The 15,126-nt window shown below is 51.1% G+C and overlaps 1 protein-coding gene across 1 annotated transcript in view; it reads left to right on the forward strand.

Moving 5' to 3' along the window:
- LOC140398386 (supervillin-like) overlaps nucleotides 1-15,126 on the forward strand; it is a 144,395-nt gene that overhangs the window by 12,819 nt on the left and 116,450 nt on the right. Inside the window, 3 exon segments of the mRNA XM_072487015.1 lie at nucleotides 1,520-1,763; nucleotides 12,736-12,823; nucleotides 12,826-13,242. Coding sequence (XP_072343116.1) covers nucleotides 1,520-1,763; nucleotides 12,736-12,823; nucleotides 12,826-13,242 — 749 coding nt within the window.

The raw sequence follows: 15,126 nt of genomic DNA on the forward strand, positions 1-15,126 counted from the left end.
CTTGCTCGATGACTGCAGCTCCAACAATACTCAAGAAGCTCAACACCATCCAGGACAAAGCAGCCCGCTTGATGCTCCCACTTCCACAAACATTCAAACCCTCCACCACTGACGAACAATGGCAGCCATGTGTACCAACTACAAGATGCACTGCAGTAACTCGCCAAAGTTCCTTAGACAGCACCTTCCAAACCCACAACCACTACCATCTAGAAGAAGAGCAGCAGATACCTGGGAACCCCATCACCTGGAGGTTCCCCTCCAAATCACTCACCACCCCGACTTAGAAATATATCGGCCTTTCCTTAACTGTCGCTGGGTCAAAATCCTGGAACTCCCTCACTAACAGCCGTGTGGGTGTACCTACAGCTCAGGATTGCAGCGGCTCAAGAAGGTAACTCACCACCACGTTCCGAGGGGCAACTAGGAATGGGCAATAAATGCTGCCCTAACCAGCGAAGCCCACATCCCAAAAATGAATTTTTAAAAAGCTGCATTTTTGTTTAAGCCTTATGGCCCCTTTCTGGTAAATCAGTGCCTCAATCTCCAAACAGTCCTATCCCTTTTTCACACGATGGGTAGGACAAAATTGAAAATCTCTCACTGCCCCCTGACGCTCTGAAAACTGGATTTTGAAACAATCAAAATACATGGAGCAAAAGCAGATAAATGAAGTTGAGGTGGCGATCGGCTCGCCTCTAATTAAGTGCTGGAACAGGCTGTAGGGGCTGAATGGCCTTATCCTGCCATTAACCTCGAGAGATAGTGGCCGGGATTCTTTGAAATCCCGGCCAAGAGTTGACACCCGCTCCAAAACCGGTGCGAGCAATGCTGGCGCCAACGGGCCTCGAGGCCCAGGCATTCACCCCTTCTTCGGGGGCTAGTAGGGCGGCGGAGTGCTGTGCGCTCGAAAGCCGGCGCACCACGGGTCCGCGCATGCGCGTGGGTTGCCGTCTCCACGCCGGCCCCCGGGCAATATGGCAGAGTCCTACAGGGGCCCGGTGCGGAGGAACATAGCCCCCCCCCCCAGAATTAGCCTGCCCGCCGATCGGTAGGACCAGGTCAGGGGCCTGGCCACCGTGGATGCCCCCCCCCCAGAGTCGGATCCCCCCGCACCCCCATCAGGACAGCCCCCGCAGCCAGAACTCCGAGGTCCCGCCGGGTGGGACGATACGTAACCGACGCCGGCAGAACTCGGCGGGCACTCAGCCCGTCGAGCGTGGAGAATCACCGCGGGGGCCACTTTCAACAGCCCCCGACCGGTGAGGTGGCAACCGTGTACGCGATTGGCACCGATTCTCCGGTCGACGGAGAAACAGCGGCCCGGCGTGGCACGATTCTCACGCCCCCCCCCCCCCCCCCCCCCCCCCGGTGATTCTCCGACCCGGCGCGGGATCAAAGAATCCCAGCCAGTAGCTCTCTCTGAAGAGAACGGCGGGATTTAATTGAAGGATGTTTTTTTTTTTCACTTTGCTCAATTATCTGTTTCTTCGCTAACCGATGAATCCTCTGCTGTTAGCATCCCCAGGGCACAGTCACCAAAGGAACAGGATGTGGATGGACAAAAGGGATGTGTGGCTGAACAGGAGGCAGAAGAAAGAGGGGATGAGAATTCAAAGTTGAGTCTGAACCAGAAGATGGCCTTGTTCAATAGCCTGTGTCAGCCTGTGCCAAAGAAGATGGCCTCGGAAGGGCGTAACGGGCGCAGACAGAAGGGGGCGCGGTATCACACCCAACCTGTCACCATCAGTGACGTCAAGCTGGTAAATATTATTTTCATTTCAATTTTTCCAAGGTGGTGAATACTTTCCTCCACTTGGCCTGTCACAGCAAAGAAACCTTAAGGGTCCAGAGTGATTATGCAATAATTAATTGAATGTACTTGCTGCTCAAAGATTTTGTATTTTCTTTGAAGATTCTACATATTGTGGTTGCAGTTTCCCCTCTTGGCTTGGTTGTCAAGGGTGATATGCTAACTGAGACATGCAGACTGAGCCAGGGCAACAGTGGTGACATTATGGCTAACTGCCTAGTATGAGGGATGCATCAATCAACCACTGTTCCTGCTCACACTGACCATCCACTGATTCCTGCTGGAAAATGCATGGGCACCAGGCGAGGATGGGATGTGTCTTTAACTGCGATAACTTCTATAATTAAATGGCCTTCTAACACCATATAGGATCACACCTGAATAAAGACTATTTTGGCATGGAACTGTAGTGTTGTCAGTTCCTGGAGATACCTTAGGAAAGGAAGAAAAGGATTAGGGTGAATATTGGGTCAGAACTTCCAAGGAGTAGCAATCACAGTTTGATTGCCTCTCAGCTCCTTTTTCACCACCTTAGATGGGAGCTGCACCTTCCTCACCTGCCCTTTTGACTTGGGCCGGGTGAGAAAACAGCAGCACAGCGACTTCCCAAGGCCTTCAGTGCAGGGCACCATATTCAGGGGAAGTGAAGCCAAGCCCAACTGAACTGGGTAAGTTTAAAGGTCCAAGCCACTTTGAGAACCAGGTTGAAGGTAGGTGTGTAAGGTAAGTAGGCAGGGTTGTGGGGTGGGTAGAATGAGTCCAGGGTGGGGAGGTGGCTATTCCAGGGGGACGGTGGCCAGTTGGGGGAGTTAAGATGGGTCGGGTGGTTTGAATGATCGGTGGGGGGGGTGGTCAGTGGGGGGTTGGTCAGGGGGTAGTTGAGGGTGGGGGAGGGGGTAGTCAGGAGATTGGGGCTAGATGTGGGGACTGACGGTACTCTGAGGGTCAGGAGGGTAGTCATGGGGCTGGAGGGATAGTCATGATTGCGGATGTAGTCACAGGGCTATCAGGAGGGTTTTAAAGTGGGGATGTGGGTGGGATAAGTGGGTGGCGGGGGGTTTCCAGTTGGGGAAGGGGGGTCACTAGTATAGTCACACAGGCATTAGAAGTGGTTTTAATCCTTCTAACTTTTCCTGGGAATCTATTCTGCTAAGAAAGTCAGAACCGTATGAAGTCTCAGATTTAAGTTGGAGCCCATTGGAAGTTTGAACTTCCTGGGTAATTCCCATCCAACCCTGCATGGGGACCTCTGCGGAGGTTCTCCAGCACATCTTCAGGGATACTTTACATGCACACCGCCCCAGAGGTTGAAGGTTATGGGCCATAATATTGATTGGAAAATGTACCTGAGATATCATTACAAGCTAAACTGTAGTGCTGTCAGTTCAGCAAGCCATGGACTTTGACCAACTCTCGTTCCTGCACTGTCTGTGAGGAAAACTCAACAGTATAATTAAAGAGGCAGGAATTGTCAGTGAGATAAGGAACCACAAGCTCCTGAAAATGGACTATTGCCAGTTTCCCATTTCTCGTCTATTTAAAATTGTTAATTTATGGTGAAGAGTGAGCACATCACAAAGCGGTTAAAAAAATAAAGCCAATCAACGAAACCATCCAACCAACTCATGAAACGGTTTATAGGTTCAACGCTCAATAGTCCAAAGACTCTGACTTATACTACTGGCAAGTCAGGCTGCACACATATTTAAAAATATATCCTTGTGTCAACATTGGCAGCATTTGATTCACCAGATTGAAGGGTCAAGCCCCATTGCAGACCTGTAGCGTGACTATTTCAATGCAGTACTGAAAGAGTGCTACACTGATGCAGATCTTAACCTTGAGATCGCTCAGCTTGTAAAGGGTCTCATAGGATGATTTGTAGAAGAGGAGGGAATTCTCACCGTGCCCTGGTTAAAATCCCTCTCTCAACCGTAACACCAAGGACAGTATAATTGTTCATATGCTGTTTCCAGCTACTGTGCACAAGAGTCATAGAGTCATCGAATCATGCAGCACAGTAAAGGCCCTTTGGCCCATCATGTCTGCTCCGGCCAATAACAACCGCCTAACTATTCTAATCCTATTTTCCAGCACTTGGCCCATATACTTGTATGCCCTGAGATCGCACGCCTAAATACTTCGTAAATCTTACGAGGGTCTCTGCCCTTTCAGGCAGTGAAATTCAAACTCCCACCAACCTCTGGGTAAAAAAAGGTTTTCCTCACATACCCTCTAAACCTCCTGCCCCTTACCTTAAATCTATGCTCCCTGGTCATTGACCCCTCCACCAAGTGGAAAAGTTTCTTCCTGTCTACTCTATCTATGCCCCTCATAATTTTATACATCACAATCATGCCCCTCTCAGCCACCTCTGTTCCAAGAAAACAACCCTAGTCTATTCAATCTCTCTTCATAGCTAAAACTCTCCAGCCCAGGCAACATCCTGGTAAATCTCCTCTGCACCCGTTCCAGTGCTATCACATAAAGTCACAGGTTGTTGCATTTTGTTCAAGTGGCATCATTTTAAATGTGTTTAATGTGAACTGCTTTGGGGGCATTGAGGGTGTGATAAGCAGATTGATAAATACAGAATTGTCCCTCTGTGAAACCTGAAGAAGATTTTAGCTAACAGGTTTGTCATGTATTCTCAATTCTGCTGCCTTTGATATTCATTTCCAGTAACTTCGAAATGGTACTGTAAATATTAGCAAGGTATCCTTCATATACTACCAGGAGTGGAGTCAGCAATCCTAGGATGCTCAGAAAGGAAAAGGTCACACATCAAGGGCGCAATTTAATGGCTGCATTGCACTTAAGCGAGATCGCAGCAAGTCCATTAAATCGCATGAGAGGCCAGAATCGAGAACAGGGCTGGGTGCTGATCAGTTTGCGATCGAAACGGCCCGCTCCTGTGGGCAGAATCAGGATCTCGCCTGAGCATGGCGAGAAACCAATAATCACCACTTAAGCCCAATTTCCACACATCTGATGGCCTATCGAGATTTAACCGCCTCCCCAGCACGTGGTCACGCCGGGTACCGATTAGTACACCTTTTAAAAACGTGAAACTGCCGGAAGGACTGCTGCGGGGACCCAAGGAGGTAGCCATCTTCGCTCACTGGCAAAGAGCCCAGGGGCACTGGGGTTGCTGCTCCAGTGCTCGGAGTGGGGTGGGGAGCTATTATAGGGCGAGCCTCGGTCGGGGTGCACCGTCATCAGTGGGGGTGGGGGAGAGGTTGTGGAGCTGGGAGGGAGGGACCCCATGGCCTGGGTTAGGTGGGGGGTGGGGTAGGAGATGGGTATTGCAGCACCCGCTGGTCCACCATGCCAACCCCTGCTGTGGTCCCATTTGGAGAGCAACCCCAGCCCCTGCCCACCTGGTCCACTGACCTCCCATAGCTCCCACTGACTACGAAGGCCTCTGGTCATGCGGCTAAATAGTCACTGGGAATTAAGTGAGCACTTCACACATACCAAGTGGATTCATATGGGTAGACAGGCCATGTAGCCTGTGGGAGTTATTGCCTAGCATCCCAATCAGACCATGATGGTGGACACTGTACCTGAACACTGCGGGAAGCAACACCTAGGACGCAGCGGCCAACATCCGAACACCCATTTCACCTTGCGCTCACCGGGCCGTTTGGGAGTGCCCTACATCAACGGGAAGGGGTTCCACTCCCTGAACATCCAGCTCATGTGCGCCCACCACATGAGGATCATGCATGTGTGTGCATGTTTCTCAGAAGTTGTGCACGACAGTTACATCCTGGGGCAGTCGGACATCTCTGGCTTCTTCGAGGACCACCCCAGGATGGCTATTTGGCTCTTGGGGGATAAGGTGTACCCACTGAGGGCTTGGCTGATGATGCCAGTACGGAGGCCGGTAATCGATGTGGAGACCCAATGCAACAAGGCCCATGCAGCCACCCAGGCTGTCAGTAAGCAGTGCATCGGACTCCTCAAATTGCGGTTCCGATGCCTCAACAGCTCTGGTGGTGCACTGCAGAACACCCCCGGAAGGTCACCCACTTTGTGGTAGTCTGCTGTGCCCTCCACAACCTGGCGACGTGCTGGAGGTAGAGGGGGAGGAATATGTGGCCACTTCCAAGGAGGAGGACAAGGGCGAGGAAGGGCCGGGCCAGGAAGGGCTGGAGGACAAGCCTGAGGATGGAGAACAGGCAGGAGCGGCGAGGGTCCGGAGGCCCCTATCCTCACCCGCCCCATCCATCATACACACCCTCCCCAACCCCCTTCCAGCCTCCCTCCCCCCATCCCTCTGCCTTCTGCCTTCCCCTTCACCATCTTTCCCCCGCTCCCCACCCCACCAACATCTGAACATCCAGGGTCTGTGACACATCACCCCAGGGTGATGGGACTATGTCTGCACTGTCAGCGGGTTACAGCCGAGGGCAGGTGGTTGATGATAACCCACGAAGAGCGGAGTGCCGGAGCTCCTTATTAAATGCCATAGTCTGACCCATGTCTGCTGAGCACTCGCACACACCCACACCTGTACATGGTGTGCCGGCGTTGGGGGGGGGCGCAACAGACTTTAATGTTTTACAAAAGTGTCCCCAATTGGTTCAATCTCCCGATCGTGCTGCACCACTCACCCCATCCCTCCCAGACCTGTGCACCCCCCGGACCCTGACCAGCCCCAGTTCCCTCTCAATGACCCTCCACCTCCGCCTTCTGTGCTCTAACGCTGCATCTCAGGTATGTCCCCAGGATGCACATCAGAGGTGGAAGCAGCCTGCTGCTTACGGCATTCTGTGGCCCTCAATACCCCTGGTGGCTTTGCGGTCGAAGGACCCCTGAGAACTTGCCGGCGGCACATGCCCTGCGTGCTGCATTGTACCGGGTGCTGACTGCGAGAGGCACCATTTCCAGAGGGGTGGAACTCGGGGGAGCTGGTGGAAGGTATCGCCACTCTGTAGGGTAGGTCCGCTTTGGCATCCTCTCAGTTGGTGCCCATAGGGCCTCTGGACGGAGGGGCAGCTGGATTGAACCCCAGTTGCCCCTGCGTCATCTGGCTCTGTCAATCCTGGCGGCTCCCCATTGTCTGCTTACCCAAGCGGCCTGGTGGAGATCGTAGACCTTGTGGCACTGAGTACCGGTTCCTGCTGGTCATGCTCCCTGAGCTGACTGCCGCTGTCTCTTCCTCCTAGATGGCAGTAGCTGCCCTGTGGCTGACCCTCTGAGACCCTCAGGGGAACAGGGCATCCTGTCCGGTCTCCACCGCATCCAGTAGTCTAGCCAGGTCAGTATCGCCGAATCGTGGGGCTAGTCGTCTTGGCAGCATGGCTGCGAGCTGAGTGGGCTTGGCTGTGCAGGATCGGTTTAAGGGCTGTTCTTCCTTGTTGGAAGGGACTGGTGAGTTTGGACCTGGCAAATCAGCCGGCGGGACCATGATTTGCGGCTTGAAGCCCATGGGGCCTCATTAAGTGAACCAATTAACGTTTTATTGCGGTGACAGCCTTGCCGGGTCAAGCGTCGGGAAGCTAGCGGCAGTTCTCGCTTGCTCCCACACTTTTGGCTGTTTTTTTTCGGCTGCACCTACTGCCGCAAGATCGCCAGGGACAGGATGGGGACCATGTAAAGGTCTGTTGACCTTAGACGGGAATTTCCAGTCGGAAGGCACAGTCGAAGTATTCCGCTTATAGAAATTGTTTTGGTTAATCGCGGCCCAAGTCTCAATTGAGAGTAGGCTGGGAAAGTGATCTGATGCTTGGTCAAAGGAGAAGGATTTTCGAGAAAGAGAGAGGGCTGGGGTAAGCTGTACTTAGGAAGAGAATTCTAGAGTGCAATGTTAAATCTATCCCAAACTAGTTGGTGAAGCATGAAGCCATGCAGTAATACTTTACTTGATAATAGGTTTATTTTCAGAATGCAGCATTACTTATGTCAGCTTCTGACCCAGTAATCCTGTGTTCCAGCAGTCTCTCCTTATAAGTACTCCAGGCAGGACTTCCGGTGGTGCCCTCGAGGAAGCAGGTCACAGGTTGGATCGCTCCCACCCGCGATGGGCAAACGGACCTGTTAAACGGACTTTTGCGGGACCTGCGACCTGGTAGGTTGAGGAGACAATAGGGAAGAGGCTTCCCCCCCGGGGTATGAGCAGCTGGACCAGAAGTGGTCGAGTGGAGCAGCAGGGCTTGAAGCGGGAGCAGTGGGGACCCCAGGCCGGACGGCGAAACATGGCGGGCGGCAGGGACCAGGGAGCGGAGGCTCACTGGCCAAGGAAGCAGCAGATGGAGTTTTTTAAGAACTGCTTCACCGAATTGAAGAGGGACACGTTGGACCCGATGAGGGCGATAATGGACCGAATGGTCGAGGTGCAGGCGGTCCAGGAGAAGGTGCTCAGGGAGGTCGAGGGGAATCTCTCCAACCAGGTGGACACAGTGGCGGAGCTGGAGCACGAGGTGGAAGACCTGAACGCCCGCCAGAGGAGGATGCAGGAGCAGCTTGAAGAGCTGGGGAACAGAGCCAGGAGGCAGAATTTGTGGATCGTTGGCCTCCCCGAGGGCTGCGAGGGATCGGATGTGGGTGCATACGTGAACGGTATGTTCGAGGTGCTGATGGGGCCGGAGGCCTTCCCCCGACCCCTGGAGTTGGATGGGGCGCATAGAGCCCCCGCAAGGAAGCCCAGGACGGGCGACCGACTGAGGGCCTTGGTGGTCCACTTTCACCAGCTTGTTGACAGGGATCGTGTGCTGCGATGGGCCAAGCGGAGAGGAGCAGCAGCTGGGAGAACTGCGAGGTGCGCATCTACCAGGACTTGGGAACGGAGCTGGCCAAGAGGCGTGCAGGATTCATCAAGGTAAAGGCAGCCCTCTACAAAAAGGAGGTGAGGTTTGGAATGTTGTATCCTGCAAAGCTGTGGGTTACGTTTGAGGAACTCCATTACTACTTTGAGACACCGGAGCAGGTTTGGACTTTTATCAAAGAAAAGAAGCTGGACTTGAACTAAAGGGCACTTAGTTTTTTCAGTGCTGTACAGTGGTGGCAGTCTGTTAACCTAACTTGCTCTGACTAGGAGTGATTTTTTTTTTTCTTGAAAGAAGAAGCTGGACTTGAACTAAAGGACTCTGGGCTCTCAGAGCTTTTGTGTGGCGGCGGTTTGTTAGATTATCCTGTACTGTAATGTTATATCCAAGATTGTTTTCAGCCAGGACAGTGAGCGGGGGCTGGAGGGCGCACTGTGTGGGGTGTTTGTGGGAGATTGCATTGGGGGGGGGGGGGGGAGGGAGGGGGGTAGAGAGAGGGGGCCTGCAAAGGGAGTCCCACGTTTGGTACCTTTTGGCAGGAGATCGGGACCTCGGAGAGGGGCATGGGCTAGGGGCTGGTCAGGGGACATGGAAGGGCACGGGGAGATCCGATCAGGTTAATGGGTCCTTGGTGTGTGAGGGGAGGGCCCGAGTGCTCGGGTAGGAGACAGACAGGCGCCAAGGGCAGGGGTCAGCGTAGCTAGCGTAGCACCAGGGAAAGTAGGAGGAGGGGCGGGCTAGGGCCAGGCATGGTGCTGGCCTGGCAGGTCAGGCCTCGGGGGCTGGGAGAGGTTAGGGGGGGCAGACGGGAAGGGGAGCAGAGGAGACTTAAAGGGCAAGGGGGGGTGTCGAGGGATCTCCTGAGGGAGATTAGGGGGGGGGCAGACGGGAAGGGGAGCAGAGGAGACTTAAGGGGCAAGGGGGGGGGTGTCGAGGGATCCCCTGAGGGAGGTTAGGGGGGGCAGACGGGAAGGGGGAGCAGAGGAGATTTAAGGGGCAAGGGGGGGGGTTGTCGAGGGATCCCCTGAGGGAGAGAGTCGCTGCGGACTCACAGGCAGCGGCGCAGGAAACTGATAGCAGCAGCACCCGAGGGGGGGGGAGTGTTAGAGCCACATTAGTTTAGTTGAACACGTGGGGCATGGCAAACAGAGTTGATAGGGGAAATGTTTTGTTAACATGTTTATTCTTTCCCACTGTTTGTTTTCACTATGTTAAGGCCCTTTGCATAGGCCCTGTGATCTCTCTTGAAATGTTACAAATTTGTTTTAAATTAAAAAAAATAAGTACCCCAGGCACTTAATTAAACAATGCTCATCACTGGTGTATCTTAACACTGTAATGAACATATCGTTAACATGCAAGGTGGTCCTGACTGAGTAGAGTGGACAGGATAGACAGAGTTGAGCCCTCAATGTTGTGCAGACACAGAAGGACAGAGGCTGCGAGCTGAAAATAGGGTCAGACAAGGATGCAGAGCTGGAGGGGAACAAGGTCATGGAATGAAGGTCTAAAACCCTTGAGCTGAGAAATAGGGTTTAGTCTGGGATAGGGGTTTGGAATAGGGGTTGGGTTTGGGATTGGGAAGGGGGGATCGGGATAAATGCGTGTGGCAGTTTTGGATCATTTGATGTTGGTTCGAAAGGGAATCTTGAGGAGGTGTTGTTTTGCCTGAGAGAGTTCTTGTGGAAAGGGGGAGGTCGGACTTTGAACTGGCAATTTGCCGAACGGTGCTCGATTTTCTGACTATTCATACATTGAGTGAGAAGTAAATCAAGTTTTTAAATGCTGGAGTGTCAGCTCTGGAAGGACATTACTGCTGTGAAATGAATGAGAACAGTGTGGGAGAAAGAGTTAATAAAAAAGTAGTTTTGCTGAAATGAATCACTTTTATACACTGCAACAAAAAAAAAATCAGGTGTGTGGGTTTGGCACTGGACCATGTATTTAACTTCAAGTCTTAACAACGTTTTAGAGAATTGAAAAGCACTGCAGGATTGTCTTTCAGTTCAGAGCTTATGCAGTCTCGAAAGAAACAGCTGGCTTTAAAAGTTTAAAGATCGTTTTCTTTGATGTAAACGACTCAACTGTTAAGGTCCGTGTTGATGATACTGTTACATGGAGTTAAAGTAATAATCGGGCTCCCCAAGAATGGTCTTAAAGGAGGGAAACATGCAGAATTTGATTTCAAATGCAGTCTGTGTAATCTTGGTTGGTGGAGGCAAGAGCGAGTTTTTTGGGAACTAGAAGCTCGTCACAACTTCTGCCTTCAATCATCAGCAGTATGTGGGAGTGGATGTGTTTATTCACCAAGTAGGCAATTGTGAAGCAAACTTCCACAGGGCTTTAGCCAGCCCGATGTGCTCAAGTGTCGGCAGTCGGGCTTGAACCTGAAACCTTCAGACCCTGAGGTAAGAATGATACCAATTTAACCAAGGCTGTATGCGAGATGCTGACTGACGATGCTGGTCTGTAGGCAGGAAATACTTCACATTCTCAATGTGGTTTGCTTGAGGAACTGGAGAATCAAGTACACAATGAGTTAAGGCAGTTTCGCTGGTGTGCATGTTTAAGCTCGGTGGCCAATTGACACATTATGCTGACAGCTTCAGTTGGGATGAGGTTTAGTATTTTTCAGCTGGACTGCCAGGTAAAATGCTGTGTTCACAGCAGCATTTCACCTCAGGGAGGAGAAAGTGGACATTGTCCAGTGAGAGAATAACAAGTGTACTTTCAACGGGCCAACTGCAGAAGGCAGTCATCCATACATTTATGATCTGAACACAATTTTTCTTTGGGGCTGAAGCAGTGCAGGTAGTGTGAGAGGACCGAGCAGACAGAGCTGGAGATATCGGGGGCTTTGATTTATAAAATCATCTACAGGAATCTGGATCAGGTCAGTAGAATCACCTGAGGCTAATTTGACTGCAGATTGCTCAGAGCGTTTCTCACACATGGCAACAAATGAAGGCGCTGTTTGAAATGTGTTTCTCCCCCCCCCCCCCCCCATTTTAGTCATGCACTGCACTCGTCAGAGGGTTGGGTCAGGAGCATAGCAAGTTAGTCAATCCAGACTCCCTCAGGCAGAACAGTACAATATTTGTGCTTTGATCTCTGGACCCAGATTACCGTTGGTTCTACAGTCCTGTCTAATTCTTCAGTGGTGAGTATGTCACGGTTTTGAATTTGTGTCAAGCTCTTACTGCCATTTTATCTTGATAACTGGCCACCAGTGGCGCCCGACAACGTGAAGTCTGCACCACTGATGATCAGGGCTTAAGTTTTCACGAGATCCAATAGATTCTGTTGGGAGGAAAACAAAGCATTGGCTCCAACCTATTTGCTGCATGAGGTCTGACCGGGCCAGACACACTGCAGGCAAAATCAGGGATGTTGACAGTCCATAAATCAAGAGTTTCCTTTTGACCACAGCCCTCTATATTGACATTATTGCTCATGATATCGATTGAATAGACAGAGGCCTGGATAGGTGAGTCAGATCCACGTGTGGGTTTTGATTTGAGGGAGTGGATGTGAAGTCTGATTCCTGACCCAGGAGTCTTCCTATATGAGGGATGTGTGAATGGGTGGGACAAGCTGGAGAAGGGGCAGGGGGAGGGGTGGTCCACAGGAAATGTTCCTGCTCCCCTTAGCCCACAAGCAGTGCTATAAAGGCATTTACCTTCTTCCTGCCAGTCACAATTAAGCCTGTAAACCAGGTTAAATCAGAGGTGGCAAGCCTCATTAACACATTTAATTCCTGGGACCTGGTTGGTTGCCTGCCACTTTTCCCACCTCTGTAACCCAGCAGTGCACAGGTTGAAGGCAGGTGGGAATGGGTTGAACGTTTTTATTAAAAATCACATTTGACCAGACCCTAAACTATCCATTCTTACCTGTTAAAATTCAACTTACTGTTTCCTTTGGACTGGACCTTATTCAGATTTCAATTCAAATCACCCACCTCTACACACCCACTTGGTTCTCTCTGGAGGTCATCTTGCTCTAACCAGCCTGTAAACTAAGCCAATCAAGTTAATCATTTTCAAATGGTCACGGATTAGAGACTGGGATTGTAGACTGGAATCCCAGTTAACAAATCCCCGAGTAGCTTGCGTGCATCAGTAATTAAAGCAAGTGTCACACTTTCAGCTCCAGGAAGTACCGGAACAACGGCATCAGCCTCTGCCCAACTCGCAAGTCCAGATTCCTGCAGATGAAGCAGCATCGGACATTATAAGCCTCCCCCAGCCCACAAAGAGATTGTGAAGCCTGAGATAATGTCAGCTATGTCAGCCACCAACTCCGAGGGCAGCAGAGAGGCAGCTACTGTGGGAAGTGGGGAGGCACCTAAGGAAATCAAAGGAATATTGAAAACGCAAAGAGTGAGCAAGGAGAGGGATAACAGCGCAGAGGGTCACATCCCGCAGGAGCAACATGGTATATATATGAAAAGCAGCACATCCGATACACTGGCAGAGAGCAACTCCATTCCAAGTGCTCTGTGTGGAGAATACAGAGAACAACACAGCACAGATATGACAGGTGTAAACCAGGAGCTGGAGAGAAGTGGCGATGAAGTGAAAGCAATTGAGGAGGATGTTTTAGAGATACAAAACTCCAATGAAGTACAAGAGGACAAGCAGAGAGATACACCAGGTAAATAAAATGTTTGTGCATTAGAGTTTATCTTTATACAGTTCTAATGTTGGTTATTATACATCATTCCATTTATTCTGAATAGAGGCTGCAGTGTTTCAATTGTGCTGTCATCACTCTTGAATGATTCCCTCTCAGGATATGGGGGTCACTATTAAAGCCCGCGTTTATTGTCCATCTGTGAGAAGGTGGTGAGCAGTCTTCTTAAACCTCTGCTGTCCATGTGCAGCAAGTGTTCCCAGAGTGCTATTCGGCAGCGAGAGTTGGGGGTCCAGGATTTTGATAGTGAAGGAACAGTGCCAGCCTGGATGGGCTGTGACCTCCGAGGAACCTGGAGGCAGGGGTGTTTCAACGATGGTGCAGTGGCAATGTCACTTGGACAGTGATTCAGAATCTCATGCTATGGGAACATGGGTTCAAATCTCACCATGGCAGCTTGGGAATTTAAATTCAATTAATAAATCTGGAATATAAAGCTAGTCTCAGGAAATGTCCCTGTGAAACCATCATTGATTCTCATTGTTTTAAAAACCTATCTGGTTAATCAACCCCCTGTAAGGGAGGAAGCCTGTTGTCCTTACCTGGTCTGCCTATATGTGATTCAACATGTTGACTCTTAACTTCCCTCTGAAAGGACTGAACAAGCCATTCAAGGGCAATTAGGGATAGGTAACAAATGCTGGCCTTGCCAGCGATGCCGACATCCTGTAAATTAATTTTTAAAAGCTCTTGTCCTTTCAGGTGACCAGGCTGTGGGTTTGAGCTGATTTAGTATGTTGAGACTTTTATAGTTGCCTTTATTTTCTTTTTCTTTTAGAAAAAATTGGGGAAAAGAGGTTCTTTTTCAGGTGACGACTTGTAACCAGTGGGGTTCCACAGGGGCCAATGCCAGGACCGCAACTGTTTACAATATACATTAATGGCTTGGAGGGAGGAAGCGAATATACTGTAGTCGAATTGACATACGACACAAACATAGGTGGAAAGGCAAGTTGCCAGAGGGATACAAACAGTTTGCAAAGACATTGACAGGTTAAGTAAATGGACAAATGGAAAACTGTGCCATTCTTCATTTTGGAAGGGAGAACAAAAGAAGAGTATTATTTAGATACAGAAAACCTGCAGAAAGTTGCAACACAAAGGGACTTGGGGCTACACGAAACACAGAAAGCTAGCACACATGTGCAGCAAAGGAAGGCGAATGGAATGTTGGCCCTTATTTCAAGGGGGTTGGAGTATAAGAGTAGGGAAGTCTTGCTGCAGCTGTACAAGGTACTCGTGAGACCACATCTGGAGAACTGAGAGCAGTTTTGGTCCCCTTATTTAAGGAAAAATATTATTTAATTGGAGGCAGTTCAGAGAAGGTTCACTATGATATCCCCGACATGCTGCAATTATCTAATACCCAAATGTTAAACAGGTTGGGACTCTACCTATAGGAATTTAGAAGAATGAGAGGTGATCGCAATGAAACATGTAGGGACGGGATTCTCTCAGCCCGGGGCCGGGCCGGAGAATCCTCGCAACCGGCACGAACCGCGCCACGCTGCCCGAAGCCGGCGTGGTTGACGCAGCGCCAGTTGGGGGCCGCTCTATGTGGCCCCCCCGCAGATTCTCGGCCCGGGATGGGCCGAGCGGCCATCGTAAAAAACCCGAGTCCCGCCGGAGCCGTTCAAACCTGCTCTCAGCCGGCGGGACCTCGGCATGGAAGGGTCCTGGGGGGTCCGACCCCGGGGGGAGGCCTCCGATATGGCCTGGCCCGCGATCGGGGCCCACCAATCGGCGGGCCGGCCTCTCTGGCTGGGGGCCTCCTTCCGCGCTGGCCCCTGTAGTCCTGCGCCGTGTTGCGTCGGGGCCGGCGCAGAGAAAGGAGCCGCTGCACAT

Source organism: Scyliorhinus torazame, chromosome 21 (assembly GCF_047496885.1).
Source record: "Scyliorhinus torazame isolate Kashiwa2021f chromosome 21, sScyTor2.1, whole genome shotgun sequence".
NCBI classification, from domain to species: Eukaryota; Metazoa; Chordata; class Chondrichthyes; order Carcharhiniformes; family Scyliorhinidae; genus Scyliorhinus; species Scyliorhinus torazame.